The sequence below is a fragment of the Sander lucioperca genome, chromosome 8, assembly GCF_008315115.2.
Source record: "Sander lucioperca isolate FBNREF2018 chromosome 8, SLUC_FBN_1.2, whole genome shotgun sequence".
NCBI lineage: Eukaryota > Metazoa > Chordata > Actinopteri > Perciformes > Percidae > Sander > Sander lucioperca.
Window position 1 is genome coordinate 41,843,581 of NC_050180.1, and position 18,641 is coordinate 41,862,221.

The 18,641-nt window shown below is 42.1% G+C and overlaps 1 protein-coding gene across 1 annotated transcript; it reads left to right on the top strand.

Moving 5' to 3' along the window:
* The first annotated feature begins 9,077 nt into the window (after window positions 1–9,077).
* LOC116054869 (trace amine-associated receptor 7a-like) lies at window positions 9,078–10,481 on the top strand. The gene is made up of 2 exons (XM_031306586.1): window positions 9,078–9,286; window positions 9,643–10,481. Exons 1-2 carry the CDS (start codon window positions 9,114–9,116, stop codon window positions 10,457–10,459), a joined length of 990 nt encoding a protein of 329 aa, XP_031162446.1. The 5' UTR covers window positions 9,078–9,113; the 3' UTR covers window positions 10,460–10,481.
* Window positions 10,482–18,641: the final 8,160 nt, after the last annotated feature.

Here is an 18,641-nt window from a genome sequence, read left to right on the forward strand (position 1 = left end):
CTGCATTTCATTTTTGACTTATAGTGAGTAAATCTACTGAAATGGCCACCATCTTGGTGGAGTGTGATGTGTAAGATGAGAAAGCAGAGGTTAAGTAATGTATGTCATGATTGTAAAACAACAGTGGCTATCTGTACATCTTTGCCAAGTGAAAACCATTAGAAAAGGCATCAATAAATTGTTGGGGAGGGTCATGCCTCTTTTCCCAATCATTTTGGAGGGTCATAGAAAAATGTATTGCTGGCGAAGGGAGGGTCAACTCTATTTTGACTAAAGATCCCAAAACTCCTCCAGTAGCCCTTTAAATAAAAAAACGAACAGTCCCTAACTGACGCCGTTTTAAACAGTCGCAGTTTGGTTAGGTAAAGGCACCAGCACTACTTAGTAATAATTAGAAAAAGATCTTGTTTGTGTAATATCAGTACATTTGTACATTCTGTTCACACGTGACGCAGAAGGGGACGTAGTTCCGTAAAGTAAAAAAGAAATCACAATTTATTTTAAAATGGGACACTAATCCCAGTCTTCTGGGTGACAGTCCTGTGATTGTTTGACGAATTTGAAAATACAACCGCCTGCTGTATAACAAGTCATAAAAGATATCGCTTTGACTTTTTCCTCTAAAGTTTGGTGTAGCTCAGCAGCAAATAGACAGTTAGAGACCAGCTGGTGAATAAAGTGGAGGATTTAGCAGGTGAAGAGGGTTGTAGTGCTGCTGGAGTACACCAGAATGTACGGAAGGGGCCATATGAGCAAAGCATTAAATAAGGACACAAAGTATAAGAGCGCCAAATTCCATGTAAGAAAGCAGGTTGGGGGGGTGGCTGGGTCAAACAAACAAAGGACTTTCATCTAGGAGACCGGGGACCGTGTCCTGTCTGAAAATAAAAGTAGTGGGGCGTATTTTCTTGCCAATGATAGGGCGTTAATTCATATAATGCTCCTATGGGTCGTACTAGAGGGTAGGAATAAACAACCTATATTGTCATTTGGTTTAGAAAACATTATAATGCTACTTGTTCTGGTTCTGCATCTTTTGGTTCAGTGAGACTGCAATAGAGGGGAAGTGGGAAGAACCGAAGCTTGCTGACTGTTAGGCTATGCTAGCAGGCCGAGAATCACAGTAGTTAGAAGTCGGCAGGGAATCAAGCAGGGGGTTAGTGGGTAACATGCTTGACTCCAGAGAGGTGCAAGAAGGCCCATAGAACCACTGGAGGTCTGGGAGCAAAGGTTGGAAGATTCAGGCCACGTCCACATGTACCAAAACTATCTTTAAAATTTGTGTCCAAACGGATCCATTTGTAAAAGACTCAACACGCTACTTCATATTCCAGGCCTATAGGTGTTTCTGCTTCAGAAATTCACCATAAACAAAGAAGAGCATAGTTTTCAGTCACTCCCTATGGTCACTCCCGATCACAACATGATAGACTATAATAACTTTCACCACTGCTCATTTTATAAAGGCCGCCGCAAAAAACGCGTCTTTGTTTACATTGTATAATGTGCTGTTGGATTGCTTTTTATTTTGCAATTCTGTCTGCCATCGGACATGATTGCGGCGCGCTAGCTAACATCGGCAGTCAAACAAACATCAATGATCCAATGTCTTTTTGATAATCTACACGTTTTTCTTGCGGTAGCCTTTCTACAATAAGCCGTCCAAGGAGTTGATAAGCAGACAGATTAGCTAGCTAGTTGATAAGTTGTCTACTTCCACTTTATAAACAGCTAACCATAGCAGCTAATGTTAACGTTACGTCCGTGCTGGAGCGTCAGCTACTTTAGCAATGTTTAACGTTAGCTACACAACGTTAGTGGTCGAGGGGTGTGGCGACGACATCATCGATACACAAGTATGCAGTTTTGCCATCCAAACAAAGCCAAAAGGGAGCCGTTTTCGAATTTTTTCACCCTGGGACCAGGTTTCAAAAAAGTGTGTTTTCAGGCAGTGCATTTACAGGATTCGTTTGGACGATCGGCCCAAACGATGCAAAACGTGTGTTTGCATCAAAAAGCGTCTCCGTGTGGATGGCCCCTCAGACTAGGCTGGAACAGGCTCAGGATAGACAGGTTCTGGAGCAGAGCTTGCAAACAATTTGCCCCTGAAGAATGCAACTTCTTGGGCAAACTCTGTCACCGGCTCACAGATTGCAGTGGGAGTTACTGTGGAATGATGGGGAAAATGACAGTTGGAAATGGATTAGTTTAGGTAAAGGAGCCTCCAGCAGCTGCTGTTGAGATATTAACACAGTATAGCAGTTTTAAAGAGAAACTGCTATGTATGGTAACACAGTACTACACCAAGGGCTGCATCTGTGTGGACGTGTTACTTTAGCTGACAGTGAGGTTATGTAACAGGATCTGTGACGTTTCACATACAGGAGTATGAAGGCTTATTGGACACCTAAACACTTCCCAGCAGCTTACGATATTATAAAATGAAAGTATAACTCACTTTAAAGTTATCACAGCATCAATCAATTGCCTCAAGAATTGCCAGATAAAAAGTATAACAATCACATTCACTTTACAGTGTAGTTCATCAGGAATGTGCACCTGTTTGATTTGCCAACAAAGTGCGACTTAGTATTAACCTGACGCGTCAGATGGTTTGTGACACAGAACCATCTGAGAAGCCGTCAGTGGACACTGATTGGAAAACTGCAGGGGTGAAAAAGGGCAGCAGCGCAAACTGTGAATCATGATTGGATCACTCAAAAGCACCCAGGAATGTGATGGTCATAATTGGATGACTGGCTGTCATTCAAACTCCTTGCTATGGCAACCTGCAGGGCTATACTGGGGTAAAAAATCTGCCCAGGAATTTTGAGACCAAGACCAGCTCACCACAATCAGCCAGACACCACCCGTCTTTGCGATTCCCTTCACATCTACGTACATACCAGCCCCTAATACTACCACTTAGCTGAGTGGTAAGTAAGACAGTATGACATTGTACTCACTGCTTCAACAAGGCCTCGTGGCTCTTGATGGCAAGATGGCTAAAGGTTGAGGGTGGAGCATGGAGGTCATCAAGATGTCTTGTACAGTAAACAAATAATAAGTCTGTAAGTTAAGCTAAAGCTGCATTTTGTACATGCAGTATGCAATATGTGTTAGAAGCTAACATTAGTGGAATCAGGATGCATTTTAGAAAGCTATAGTATTATGTTTGCAAGTGCCTTAGCTTGCTACCATATAGCTAACATTAGCTTACTAACAGCTAAATTATCCTCTTTGGCAGACAAAGGGTGCTAAAATTATGATTCAACATTCTTAAATTTCGTGTTTTTAGCGACCTACAGGCACTAGGTGGAGTAGTTTTCCCCGCCGGTGGGGGCGGGACTTACATGCACTGGCCCTCATTTATCAACCTAACGTAGAAACCAGCGCAGATATGAGCGCAGAAATCGTCTTACGACAGGGTTCACGTGTGATTCATGAAACGTTCGTATCACACCAATCAGAGCGTAAGGATGGTCGTACATTGATAAATGCAGTGTCTGGAAACGATTGTAATTTAAATATCATGCCCCAATATATTCTCGGTTTTGAGGCCTCGCCCCTACAATTTACGACATGGCGAGACGTAATCCGGCTAAGAAGCAGCACTTTTCAGAGGTGGAGATTGAAACCTGATATCTCAGGTTCATCTGCACTAACATGTACTATTTGGCAGCCTGAAAACTGGTATTAAAGGCTGTAGAAAGAATGCGGAATGGAAAGAGATCACTGATGCAGTCAACAGTGTTGCCGTAGTAAATTGGACTCCAGCTGAAGTTTATTTAATGTACCTCCTTGACATATGTATGCTATAGTCCTAATAGTAATATACAGGCTTATATTGCAATATCTTAGGCTTACATGGTGTATCCACCATCCTCCAGCAGGGGACCCCAAACTTCCCTTTCCCGAGCCAGGCCAGGTTGAAGATATAATCCCTCCATCTAGTCCTGGGTCTTCCCCGAGGCCTCCTCCGAGCTGGATGTGCCTGGAACACCTCCCTAGGGAGGCGCCCAGGGGGCATCCTTACCAGATGCCCAAATCACCTCAACTGGCTCCTTTCGCTGCAAAGGAGTAGCGGCTCTACTCCGAGCTCCTCACGGATGACTGAGCTTCTCACTCTATCTCTAAGGGAGACACCAGCCACCCTCCTGAGGAAACCCATTTCGGCCGCTTGTACCCTGGATCTCGTTCTTTCGGTCATGACCCAGCCTTCATGACCAAAGGTGAGGGTAGGAATGAAAATTGACCGGTAGATCGAGAGCTTTGCCTTCTGGCTCAGCTCTCTTTTCGTCACAATGGTGCGATAAATTGAATGTAATACCGCACCCGCTGCACCGATTCTCCGACCAATCTCCCGCTCCATTGTCCCCTCACTCGCCAACAAGACCCCAAGGTATTTGAACTCCTTCACTTGGGGTAAGGACTCATTCCCTACCTGGAGTAGGCACTCCATCGGTTTCCTGCTGAGAACCATGGCCTCAGATTTAGAGATGCTGATCCTGCTGCGAACCGATCCAGTGAGTGCTGAAGGTCGCTGGCCGATGATGCCATCAGGACCACATCATCTGCAAAGAGCAGCGATGAGATCCCCAGCCCACTGAACTGCAACCCCTCCCCACCCCGACTACGCCTCGATATCCTGTCCATAAATATTACAAACAGGATTGGTGACAAAGCGCAGCCCTGGCGGAGGCCAACCCTCACCTGAAACGAGTCCGACTTACTGCCGAGAACCCGGACACAGCTCTCGCTTTGGTTGTACAGAGATTGGATGGCCCTGAGAAGAGACCCCCTCACCCCATACTCCCGCAGCAGCTCCCACTGTATCTCCCGGGGGACCCAGTCATATGCCTTTTCCAGATCCACAAAACACATGTAGACTGGTTGGGCATACTCTCAGGCTCCCTCCAGGATCCTTGCGTGAGTAAAGAGCTGATCCGTTGTTCCACGACCAGGACGGAATCCGCATTGTTCCTCTTCAACCCGAGGTTCGACTATCGGCCGAACCCTCCTTTCCAGCACCTTGGAGTAGACTTTACCAGGGAGGCTGAGAAGTGTGATACCCCTGTAATTGGCACACACCCTCTGGTCCCCCTTTTTGAACAGGGGAACCACCACCCCGGTGGCACTGTCCCAAACTTCCACGCAATGTTGAAGAGGCATGTCAACCAAGACAGCCCCTCCACACCCAGAGCTTTCAGCATTTCTGGACAGATCTCATCAATCCCTGGGGCTTTGCCACTGTGGAGTTGTTTAACTACCTCAGCGACTTCCACCAGAGAAATTGACGACATCCCATCCTTACTGTACACAGCTTGGATGGTTCCCTGCTTCCCCCTCCTGAGGTGGCGAACGGTTTTCCAGAAGCACGTGGTGCCGAACGAAAGTCCTTCTCCATGTCTTCTCCGAACTTCTCCCACACCCGCTGCTTTGCCTCTTTCACGGCAGAGGCTGCAGCTCTTCGGGCCCTTCGGTACCCTGCAACTGCCTCTGGAGTCCTCCGGGATAACATATCCCGGAAAGACTCCTTCTTCACCGGAGTCCACCACGGTGTTCGTGGGTTACCGCCCCTTGAGGCACCTAAGACCCTAAAACCACAGCTCCTCGCCGCAGCTTCAGCAATGGAAACTTTGAACATCGTCCACTCGGATTCAACGCCCCCAGCCTCCACAGGGATGCACGAAAAGCTCTGCCGGAGGTGTGAGTTGAAAGTCTGTCGGACAGGGGCCTCCTCCAGACATTCCCAGTTTGCCCGCACTACCCGTTTGGGCTTACCAGGTCTGTCCAGAGTCTTCCCCCACCCCCTGACCCAACTCACCACCAGATGGTGATCAGTTGACAGCTCTGCCCCTCTCTTCACCCGAGTGTCCAAAACATACGGCCTCAGATCAGATGAAACGATTATAAAATCGATCATTGACCTTTGGCCTAGGGTGCTCTGGTACCAGGTACACTTATGAGCATCCCTATGTTCGAACATGGTGTTCGTTATAGACATTCTATGACTAGCACAGAAGTCCAACAACAAACTCGGATTTAGAACAGGGAGGCCGTTCCTCCCAATCACGCATCTCCATGTGTCTCCATCATTGCCCACATGCACGTTGAAGTCCCCCAGCAGAACTATGGAGTCCCCCCTGGAGCCCCATGCAGGAATCCATTCAAGGTCTCCAAGAAGGCCGAATACTCCGAGCTTTTGTTTGGTGCATATGCACAAACAGTCAGAGTTTTTCCCCCCCACAACCCGCAGGCGGATGGAGGCGGCCCACTTGACCACTGGGGAGAACTCCAACGTAGCGGTGCTCAGCCGGGAGCTTGTGAGTATCCCCACACCCGCCCAGCGCCTCACACCCTGGGCAACTCCGGAGAAGAAAAGAGTCCAACCCCTATCCAGGAGTATGGTTCCAGAACCGATACTGTGCGTAGAGGCAAGCCCCACCAGATCTAACTGGTAGCGCTCCACCTCCCACACAAGTTCCGGCTCCTTCCCCCACAGAGAGGTGACGTTCCACGTCCCCAGAGCCAGCCTCTGTCACCCAGGTCTGGTCCGTCGAGGCCCCTGACCTTCACTACCACCCATATGGCAGCGCACCCGCCCCCAGCGGTTCCTCCCACAGGTGGTGGGCCCATGGGTTGGAGAGGTTGGAGAGGTTGCTTTTTCGGGCTGTGCCCAACCGGGCTCCGTGGCAAACCCGGCCACCAGGCACTTGCTGACGTAAACCCCTATGAGTCATCGAGGAAGAGGTGAAGTTACCCTGTCTGGAGGAAGCCCGGGGCCCCTGTCTGGAGCCAGGCACAGACGGAGGGCTTGTGAGCGAGCAAGCCGAAATAACTCCGAAATAATGGCAGAAATAAATCATTCACTTGTGGCCATTAAAACTTTAAAAGAGAAACGAAAACCTGAAGAATAAATAAAAATGTTGTGCAACGTCATGTTTCCTGTATTGAATAGGAGGAGGAATAATATCCTGTCTCCTTATATCTCCTCCGTATATAGTTGGGGCTGTGCTGGACACTGCTCTCTGGGCATCGGGTCATCTGGCTCCATCACTACATTTATGGCACCCTGTTTTCCTGCGCGATGTTGTGCATAACCCCACAGGCTAAAACTGTGTTGCAGACTTTTAACATAGTTGCGATTTTATCGCAGCCTACACTCACGTTCAAATTGATAAATGCCTTGCTTTGCATAGGAATCGGTATATGCCCATCCTACGCCAGTTTTAGGTTGTGCGCACGTTTCATAAATGAGGGCCACTGTCTCTATGGAAGGATGGAAGTGGGCCATAGAAGGATGTGATTTGCCATTATTCAGATGACAGACAAACCAGAAGGCCAATCATGTGATCTCTCTTCTCTCTGTGGGCCGGTCAGCCAAAAGACCAAGGATGGGAATGGCCAGTGCTCACATGAAAGACAAACAAGTGGGCCAATCATTTGCTCTCTCTTGTCTCTATGGGCTAATAAAAATAAAATTAAAAAAATAAAGTTTTGGGGGGATGCACCACATGCAGCCCACACAAATAGACTGGCCCACCGGGAAATCTACCGGTACTAGTGATGTCCAATCCATACCTGGCAACACGCCACATCAAAGACCCCTAATAAAGCCTCATTAGTCAGACCACCACAATGGTTACCTCAGGGCCACGAGTAATCACTTTGGATTTAAAATTTTTACGCAAGAAGTAAAAAAGAAACTTCTGAAAGCAAGACCTGCTTATCAAAAATCTCGGACCGCCAGACTACAACCTCAACCATTTTTGTCATTTAAAAACTCATTCTAATCGGTAAGTACCTGTCACGAGGTCTGATGTTAGCTAACATTAGCCCGATATAATCTGTTCACTTACAAATAAAATATGCTATCTAATGTTAGCCCAATATGCAAATATCAGAACTGAATTGGATATATTTAAAGGATTCCATTCACTACTCTAAGCTAAGCTAGCGGCGGCGCTGCCGGACTAACACAATGCATGCACTGAGACAAAAATGCGTTTATCCACCTATATACATCTAGGGGAGACGGTGGATAACCCCAATTTCAAAAACAGTGGCGTATTCCTTTAAGCCTTATTTAGGACTTGAGCAAAGAGGACAAGGTCACAACACTGACTGATGCAGCATCTAAGCTAACCTCTTTAGGAGCCTCCATTGTTCTTTTAAACGCCCAACACACACACTCTACACAGGACGCTGATTGGCTGGGCCTCGGTGGCTCGGACACCAACCATAGAATGAAAATATAATGGACGTAGCATCAATTTGTCGGTTTGTGGACTGCCGTAATGAAGCTTAAAGTTTGCATTTTGGCAAAAAAAATATTGATATTTTGTAGCCAGAAATGACCATATTTGCAGAAGAGGGCAGAGACTGGGGAGAATGACGCAGCTTTGCCACCATCGTGTATGGTTTCCATTGGGCTGCACTAAGAAAAACGTTAGAGAGGGAACGTAGGTGATTTTTAACCAGTTGACACGAGTCATCAGGCAGACTTTTGCCGGCGGGTAAAGATGGACCTCTGGGCCGATTGGTGGGATAGCTCTGAAAAAATTACACACTGCGATACTCTGGTAAGAGCAAATAACGATCAACCATGTGTCCAGATCATTTAAGTAGCTGACATTACTGTATTGTGTGAACACTTAACTTCATTTAATATTGTATGTGGTGTTTTCTTTTGCGGGACGGTAATGTTTCACCAAAACAAGTTCCTTCCTCCGTCCATAGCGTTTTTTTCCTCCTATCCCAGAATGCATCTGTGGTGTAGCCAGACCTTACTCCACAGGGCTGTGGAGATAGAGCTGGCAATGCAAGACTACTGTTTTAGTAAGTTAAAACGTAATCTCTAGGACAATAGTAGGACAAAGGAAAGGAACAAAGGACAGATTGGATAGAGAGACAGTGAGGAAGGCAGGGTTACAGAGAGAGTGATGAAAATGATGGTGGGATGTGCAGAGTGAGGAAGGAGGAGCCTCAGAGTCCAACAGGGACTGAGAGGGAGGAGGGGATGAAGAGAATGTGAGAGAGATAATTCAGTTACATGATTCAGGTTAGTTCAGAAAGCTGCCAGAGCTGCAGCTATCTGCAGATCTCTGCAGATGGAGGTTGAGGACAGAGCCCAGCTCTGCTTTCCACAGTTCCCAAACACCTCCTGCAGGAAGCCCTTGTCTCCTTGGCCCGAAACACTGCTAATTAACATTATGCTGTACTCCATCTCTCTGATCACTGTGACTCTCAACCTGCTCATCATCATCTCTATCTCCCACTTCAGGCAGATATTAACTTCTTTGCTTCTCTCTACAGGATATGTAACTTAAAAATGTGAACAGCTGCTGTATATTTAGAAGAATTGTTTTTGAGCTAGAACTGAATAATGTTACTCCAAATGTCTGACTTTGATACCAGAGACTGTTGTTCATGTCCTCTCTCTTACCAATATTAACCATTGCTTTCTGTCCACCGTGACCTCAACCAAGTCATTTTAACTGTCTACACTTAAACATATGATAACTACTGATGTGGTGGATCAGAAAATATTCAAACTCATATGACTTTTTATTTTGAATACTGGTTTTGGTTGTTTTGTCATTCTTGTGGGTTAAATTGTTCTTTTCTCTTTCCCTCCAGGCAGCTCCACACAACCACCAACATCCTCCTCCTCTCTCTGGCTGTCTCAGACTTTCTCGTGGGCCTCGTGATAATGCCTGTAGAAGTTCTCCGAAAAACATTGTGCTGGTTTCTTGGTGACTTTGTGTGTGCTACGTATAGTTTTATTGAAGGCATCATTACCGCATCCTCAATAGGTGACATGGTGCTCATATCAGTTGACCGTTATGTGGCTATTTGTGACCCTCTGCATTACACTACCAAAGTCACCGGGAGGAGAGTTAAATTCTGTGTTTGTCTGTGTTGGCTCTGTTCTGTTTCCTACAACTTTCTCTATTTAAAGAATCTCCTGACTCAACCGGGGAGGTATAATTCCTGCTACGGAGAATGTGTGTTAGTCATTGACAATATATCAGCGACTATTGATCTTGTTTTGATCTTTTTTCTTCCAGTTACTATCATCGTAGCTCTGTATCTGAGAGTATTTGCCGTGGCTGTGTCTCAGGCTCGTGCCATGCGCTCTCACATTACAGCTGTCACACTCCAGCTTTCAGTGACTCCAAAGGCAAAGAAATCAGAGCTGAAAGCAGCCAGGACTCTTGGTGTTCTTGTAGTTGTTTTTCTAATATGTTTCTGCCCATATTACGGTTTCTTTATTGCAGGTGACAACTTGCTCAGTGCCTTATCTGCATCCTTTGTAATCTATCTTTTCTATTGTAACTCTTGTCTAAACCCTGTGATCTATGCCTTGTTTTACCCCTGGTTTAGAAAAGCAGTTAAACTCATAGTTACTCTTCAGATCCTGCAGCCTGGCTCCTCTGAGACCAACATGCTGTAGAGAGACTGTGGAGGGACTCAGATCAGACTCAGTCTAAGGTACATGAATGAATATGTTCCTGCTGTTCAGTGAGTGAAATATGAAATACAGAGAGTGAAGATATGCTTTCCTGTCTTTAAGTCTAAATTGTGTATGAACAACAAATGAAAGGCCTGTCCTTCAGCTTTATCTTGTTGTGTATTTTGTCTCTCTGATACTGCTGCATTTAAAGTAAGAGTCATAAGCACCATATATCTAGTAATCACCCAGTTTAATGTAAGCTTTAAATTCACACATGTATGACACTTATGTAGAGTCTTTTTTTACTAGGGAACCTTTTTTTCTTTATGATAGGAAACATTTCAACCCAACAACAAAAGAGCTACTAAAGCTTTGTATTAATGTAACTAATGTTTGGTCAAAGCATCATCTCTGTGATTTGTGTCCATTTAGTTGCTAACAGAAATCACAGAACTGCTGGGCTCCTGTTTCACGTAGAAAAGATGTCCCTGACCAACCACACTTTCCCATCAAGTATAGAAAAACATCACTTATGAACTGTAAATGTGTTTCACATAAAACTGTCAGAACAAAAAGATTTTGCCCCCTTTACAAAGTTGTTGTAATCATTTCAGTTATGTGTCTTTCATATGTGATCCCTGTATGACATTTCTTGTCTTTATGACAGAATTATTTAAAGCACTATGAAGTCCTGTTGTGAGAAGTAAAAACTAGATTATTTGAAAAGACAGGATTATCTCCAGTTCATCAGATCATTGCAGTCACATTTTAAATCAGTTTTATTAGAAAATGATCAGAATTATTGTCATTTATTTAATTTTACATAGCATAGTGATTTGTTGTGAAGTGACATATGATAATAAACAGACATATTCACAATGTAATATTGTGTCTTTTTATCGATTTTTCACACTGATGTGAAATGATAAGACACTATAATGACATGTTGAAAACTCCAGAACAAAAACAGAACTAGGTGATGTATTAGCCTTCATACTCCTGGGCATCTGAGTGGGATTGGTGCATTCAAAGCTGCCCAAAACGGACCGCACCAAGGGGGAAAACCAACCCTAGAGTGATTCAACCAAACTAAATGAGGCAGCTGTTAAAGCCTGAGTCCATTTTTGGTTGTCCACTTTTCGGTCCACTTGGATGACAGATGCCTGCAAAAACACCCTTAGTATAGCAGCCTGTGCCATGCAACAATTATTGTTCAGTGTAGAGCTACATTATCTGCACACTTAAACTGCCACAGTTATTCATGAAATGCTCTGCTGACTTGCCAGAAGATGGAGCTGTTGACTTGTATTTTGCAGGATAGAAATTAAGTAAAAAAAGTTGAGATGACAAGGTGAATAGTGCTTTAGTCAAGTCAACCTTTGTCAAGTCCAAGACCAGGACTAGTCAAGACCGAGTCCAAATAAGAGACAGAAAAAGAGAATCCTCTTCAAGACCACTTAGATACTTGTTCATAATGTATGTGATGCAAGAGACACTATATCTTTTATTTTAAGATAATCATTTTGCATTCATTTTTGTAATGATCCAAAATCAAGTACAGTGTACCAACACTGTAGGATCAAATGAGGCTATAGACAGGTGTCACAGGTGTCACTAAAACACAGGTGTCCCTAAATAATACTAATGTTCTCATTTCTTAAACTTATCACTTGTCTTGAAGAATCCACAGTACAAAATGCTCAGTGACATTGTGTCTGTGGCCGAAATCAAAAAAAGGCTCTCGCTGCTCGGCCCCTAATAATACAGGCAAAAACAATAGAGTCCACGCAGCTTCACTACTCGGCCCCTAATTATCATCAAGGGATTTATTGGAAATTTCCTCGGGTATGTAAGGTCTATCAAATGTGGCCAACCACACTCATCCCAGAGCTGAGAAATATAGTACACCCAAAAGTACGTGAAAGAGCAAGACACTCCAATGGGGTTATTCACTGAAAAAACAGCTACCATGGAAACAATGTTTTTTTGCACTTCAACAAATGACCAAAAATGTAGTCTATTTAGCAAAATTGTGATCAGATGTATGTGGGTACACGTAACATACACCCCAAGGATGAGAGCACAATAGTAGCATCAGACATAATGATGGCATCATCTTTAATAAGTGTGAATGGATCAAACTAACACTCCAAAATCCACTATGAAAACTAAAGATCAAGATGAAAGAGGAACATCAATATTGAACAGGCTGGCCTGTTTTGTAGCTCACTTGAACAAATCAAGCTAAAAGAGGTGAAGAAAACAGCACTTATAAGATAGTTCAGTAAAATAGGTCAAACTATGCTAAGCCAAATGATTGATTGATTGATATCTTTTATTTTAAACATGTAAAGAAAATAAAACATCAGAAAACAATAGTAATAAACAAAGTTAAAAAATAAACCTCCATAATTTCCAGTACTTAAAGACCTCTATTTACACATGCAAAAAGGAGTAGGGAGAAGTAAAACTTATATACTCCTACCCCTTTGTACCCTTTCTATCATAATGAATGAGTTAGCTACAAAATAATAAGTCTATAAAGATAATAAATCAATTAAAGTATATTTTCAGAAGTTCTGTTCACATTCATATATTTACCCATACACAACAATATTTATACACATACCACAAATTGTTCACTATAAGCCCAGGTTATTAATTGCATGTCTTTCTCTGTACCTCTGGAATATAATTTCTTTGAACATTTTTTTGAATTGGAATATGTTTAGACATTGCTTTAATTCATTATTTAGTTTATTCCACAATTTAGTGCCACTGACAGATAAACAGAAACTTTTCCTTGTAGTTCGAAAACTGGGAGTCTTAAAATTTGACTTTCCCCTTAATTCGTAGCCTCCCTCTCTTTTAGAAAATCTTTTCTGTATATTGCCCGGCGATAAATTGTTTCTCGCCTTGAACATAATTACTGATGTTTGAAATTCGACTAGGTCAAGTAATTTTAATGCTTTAGACTGTGAAAATAGTGAATTGGTGTGTTCCAAATATCCAGTGTTATGAATTATTCTTATTGCTCTTTTTTGAAGTATAATTAACGATTTCAATGAATTTTGATATGTGTTTCCCCAAACCTCTACACAGTAATTTAAATACGGTAACACCATTGAACAATACAAAATGTGGAGTGATTTGTAGTCTAAAATGTGCTTTGCTTTAGCCAAGACTGAAATACTTCTAGGCAGTTTTGTTTGGATATATTTTATGTGAGATTTCCAGCAAATCTTGTCATCTATAATCACTCCAAGGAATTTAATTTCGTATACTCTTTCAATATTGACACCTTCTATCTGTAACTGAACTTTATTGATTGATTTACGATTGCCAAATATCATGAATTTGGTTTTACTCACATTTAATGATAACTTATTCGTGTCAAACCACTGTTTTATTTTTCTGAATTCTGAAGTGATTATGTCCAGGTGTTGCTGTAAATTCTGACCAGAACCAAAGATGTTTGTGTCGTCTGCAAATAATACAAATTTCAGTAATTCAGATACTTTACATATATCGTTTATATAGAGGATAAATAGTTTTGGTCCCAATACTGCCCCCTGGGGGACACCACACGCAATGTCCAAACATTCAGATGTATAATCTCCCAACTTCACAAACTGTTGCCTGTCTTTTAAATAACTGCTTAACCAATTCAACACTATCCCCCTAATCCCGAGCCATTCCAATTTATTAATTAATATTTCATGATTAATTGTATCAAATACTTTTTTCAAATCAATACATACCCCAACTCCATATTTCTTTTTGTCTGTGGAATTTGTGATTTCTTAAATGAGATCAGTTAAAGCTTGTGATGTTGACCTATTTTTTCTGAATCCATATTGACTATCAGTAAGTAATTTGTATTTATCTATGAATTTGTCCAATCTGTCATTGAAGAGTTTTTCTAAAATTTTTGAGAATTGAGGCAGTATAGAGACCGGCCTGTAATTTGTGAAGTGGTGTTTATCTCCAGTTTTGTACAAAGGTATGACTTTTGCTGTTTTTATTTTAGGTGGAAATTTACCAGTTTGGAATGACGAATTAAAAATATGAGTTAATGGTTTTGAGATCGCATCAATTACATTTTTTACTATCTTGATATCTATTTCATTACAATCAGTAGATGCTTTAGTTTTGCATTTTTTAACAATGTCTATTATTTCTTTTTCTTCTACTGCTTTAAGAAACATTGAACATTGATTTCTTTCAGTAAGATCATTATGTCTTATGGATTATCTGCGGAATAGGAATTTTTCCAGCTAAATCTGGTCCAACATTTGCAAAATATTTATTAAAATTATTGACCATGTCCTCCATACTATTAATGTTCTTTTCATTACAAGTGAAATACTGGGGATAATTAGACTGTCTCGTGCCCTTTCTTATAATACTATTTAGTATATTCCATATACCCTTCATATTATTTTTATTATTATCTAATAGTTTACTATAGTATTCTCTCTTACAAGTTATCATTATCTTAATTAGCTTATTTTTATATTTATTATATTTATGTTCTGCTTCTATAGTTCTGTGTTTAATAAATTCTCTATAAAGTGTATTCTTTTTTTTACAGGCATTTTGTAATCCTTTTGAAATCCACGGTCTATCATGAAGCTTTGGACTTCTGTGCAGAAAGGGTTTTTAAGCAGGAAGAGGTGTACAATTATAAATACATGGTCTATAATCATAACCATACCAACTGTTAATTATTTAAATCTTCTAAATTCAAATATCTTTGATTTTGTGTCTCCAATCCCCACATGAGCATAATGCCAGAGTACACAGTGGCATGTTAACCTAGGACACAAACTAATGAGCTGATAATTTCAGACAGGTGTGTTGATGCTCTGAAATATCTATTTCCCCTCGTAATGGCTTCTTCAGGAGAGAATAACTGCCACCAGAGAAGGCCTTAGTTTAATAGAAATGTTTGGGGTGGGGCCACCATCACACCCCCCAACCGGCACCGGACTAAGACTGGAACAAGAGGAGGGAGGAATCTTTAAACTGCTATGACGTATGTTTGAGTCTGGACTCAAGTAATTTTTTGCTATTGTCTCAGACTTGTCTTCCACTTGTTTGTAATTGCACTCAGACTTGTCTCAAACTTGACCATTGGTCTCACCAAATTCTCTAGTTGGTCTTGAACGAGTCCAGCACTTCATGTTTTTTTTCTGAAGTAACTTTCTCCTTCAAAACAAAACCATTGAAGCGTGCTTGTCCAGAAAACAGGTATTAGTTTAATTCAAAATCCATGTTGAACGGACACTGACATTGGTCACCTATACTCCTGTCTGCATCATATGAGCCTGTATTATTATTATTATTATTATTATTATTATTATTATTATTATTATTATTATTAGGGGCCTCGCAGCGAAGCTGTGTTGACCCTATTGTATTTGTCTGTATTATTTATTCTTCTTCCTAGGAAATCAATAGATTTTGTTAATGATTTTAACATTTCCTCATTTGATGATCTGGATTCTGAAATCTGGGTGCCAGGTGATATGCCTGGTGGTTATAGTGACTGTGATTTGCATGGAGATGAATGTTCTGACTTGGAAGATGATAATGATGATGATTCATGTGGGCTTGCAGAGTGGGCTGCAGAATTCAACGTACCACAAACAGCGTTGTCTGCACTTCTTAAAATCCTAACGAGGAAGGGCCTTGATATCCCAATGGATGCCAGAACTCTTATGTCCACTGACAGATCTTGCAATGTGACGAATATGGCTGGGGGGTCCTACTACCACTTTGGAATCGAAAATGCTCTTATAGCTGAACTACCATGATTAGGATATTTAGCAAATGTGACTGATACTCTCACACTCAACACAACATTGATGGATTGCCCTTATTCTGTAGCTCCAGTATGAGTCTGTGGCCTATTCTGGGTAGGATTAAGGAAATTCCAGGGTGTAGTGTGTTTGTAATTGGAGTGTACTCAGGTGCGTCCAAACCCGCAAACGTGCAAGAATATGAAAGCCGTTTCTCAGAGCGGTATTGTGTACAATGGTGTACATTTCAGGGTCATTACGCTATGCTTTTATTTGTGATGCACCTGCTCATGCCTTTCTTAAATGCTGCAAAGGCCATACGGGCTGTTATGGGTGTGAGAGGTGCACTCAAAAAGGCCAGTACATGAATGGGAAGGTGGCTTATCCTGAAATATCAGCAGAGCTCAGGACAGATGAGCATTTTGGTAGGCAAGTGTCTCAAGTCATTAGTTCTTTTGTAATGGGCTAGGTTACTTGCATGAGAGAAAATTAGACCAAGGAAGTGAGCACAGCGTGCACACGACAGAAGGAGAGAGATGGTAGGTTAACATTACATCTCAACATTCTTAAAAAATGGCCTTCCTTTATATCTTTTCCATAAACAAATGTGATTTTAGCTATGGTGATATTAGTAGTTCTTGTTGTTATAGCAGTTCTGTTACATAGGACTGGATGTTATTTTCACTAATTGCATACGTGAGTGGCCGGGTTAGCTCAGTTGGTGGAGTGGGCGCACATGTGTAGGGGTTTGCTCCTCAACGCAGGGGAAACGTAGAGAGCTCTACTTTGAAGTTCTTTTACAACCTTTTTATATCATCTTTATAATGTGGATTGTAACCCCTTCTTTAAAACAGTGATTGCTTTTAATCTCAAAGGAGGATTTTAACCTGCAACAGCTCATTTTAATGGAGGATTGTTTTAACAAGCCAGCCAGCCAGGAAGCAAGTTTTTTTTTGCAGGATGGTAGGGGAAGACTCATGAATATTCATTAGGGAACTCATCCCTGATTGGCTAACCTTGACATTCTTACCCTAACCATAACCAATCCCACTCCTCTTGCCTAAACATAACCAATCCCACCAGAGCAGGCAACAAGTACTAGCCATTCAAAGGGAGAGTACGGCGGATTCTTCCCCTACCATCCTGCAAAAAAGAATTTCGCAGCCAGGAAACCTAAGGAGTGAGTCAGCTGATCTTATTGTGTGTGCTCACTGAAGACTACTAAACTCCCCACCTATACAGGATGGCCTTTTATCAACTTTTAGTGTGGCTTTTTATCCTCTTTTAATAACTTGGAGACTGTGTGGACCCAGCAGGTACCCATAGAGGGCCCCTTTTTTCGGCCTCCGAACCTGTGAGTATTAAGTTCTTTTAACCTCACTGTAACCTTTTACTCCACAGCTTTAAGGAGCCTACCTTCCTTTTACTTCTCTCTTTACTTTCTTAATCCCCCTCTCTTTTTATTTCTCTGTATTTTCCTTTACTGAAGGTTTATTGGGCCTATGCGAACAGGTTTTTTTTAGGGCCCGAGCGCCGACAGCGGCGAAGGCCCTATTGAAACTGAAGGAATTATTATTCCTTCTTTCTTTTCTGCAAATTAATTGCCTTTTTGAGGGGCTTAAAGCCCATGTTGCAGGGTTTATTTTCTAATGAATTTGCGCAATTTGCTTGTTGGTAATAAACATTTAAACTGTTACCCAACAACATCAAATACAATGGATATCACAAAACAGAATAAAATACGAAAAAGTAGTACTATTTTACAGCGGTTTGCAATGATTCTCTTTTCCCCCACAATGCACTGCATTACGTCACGTTGGGGAGACGACAGACGAAAGTCCCGTCTCTGTTCACTGTCTATGGTCTCGGTCTGTGCCACTGGTGTTGCAAAATATGGCTTTTGGTCTCGACCGAGTCCATGTGTCTTTATTATGTGTATAATAATATTGGAGGGAAAGTGAAACACAGCTTGGACAGGGATGCTGTTCGGCTTTTCACAAGTTTAGACAGCTAGCTACGCCGACGTTTGCTAACTTTAGCGCAACAGCATTAGCCTAGACTGCTAGCTAGGTCAATATTACGACTGCCTTCGGAGTTTCCTATATCTGCATCCACATTGTCAACATAAGACATGTTGCGTTAGTGCTCCTTTTGTACCAAAATGTTATTGAATGAAATGTTAAGCTTCACTCCTACGAGATGGGTGGGTTTTTTGTTACATACAAAGCTAACTGGCTATAGTTAGCCTGTATGCTAGCGGAATTAGCTAACGTTGCGTAACCGGCCAGCAACTTCGGCAATCGGCATTAGTTTCGGTGAGCTAACCACGACAGTATTGTCGCCCACAATCAACCTCTGCTGCTAAAAGCAGTCACTCT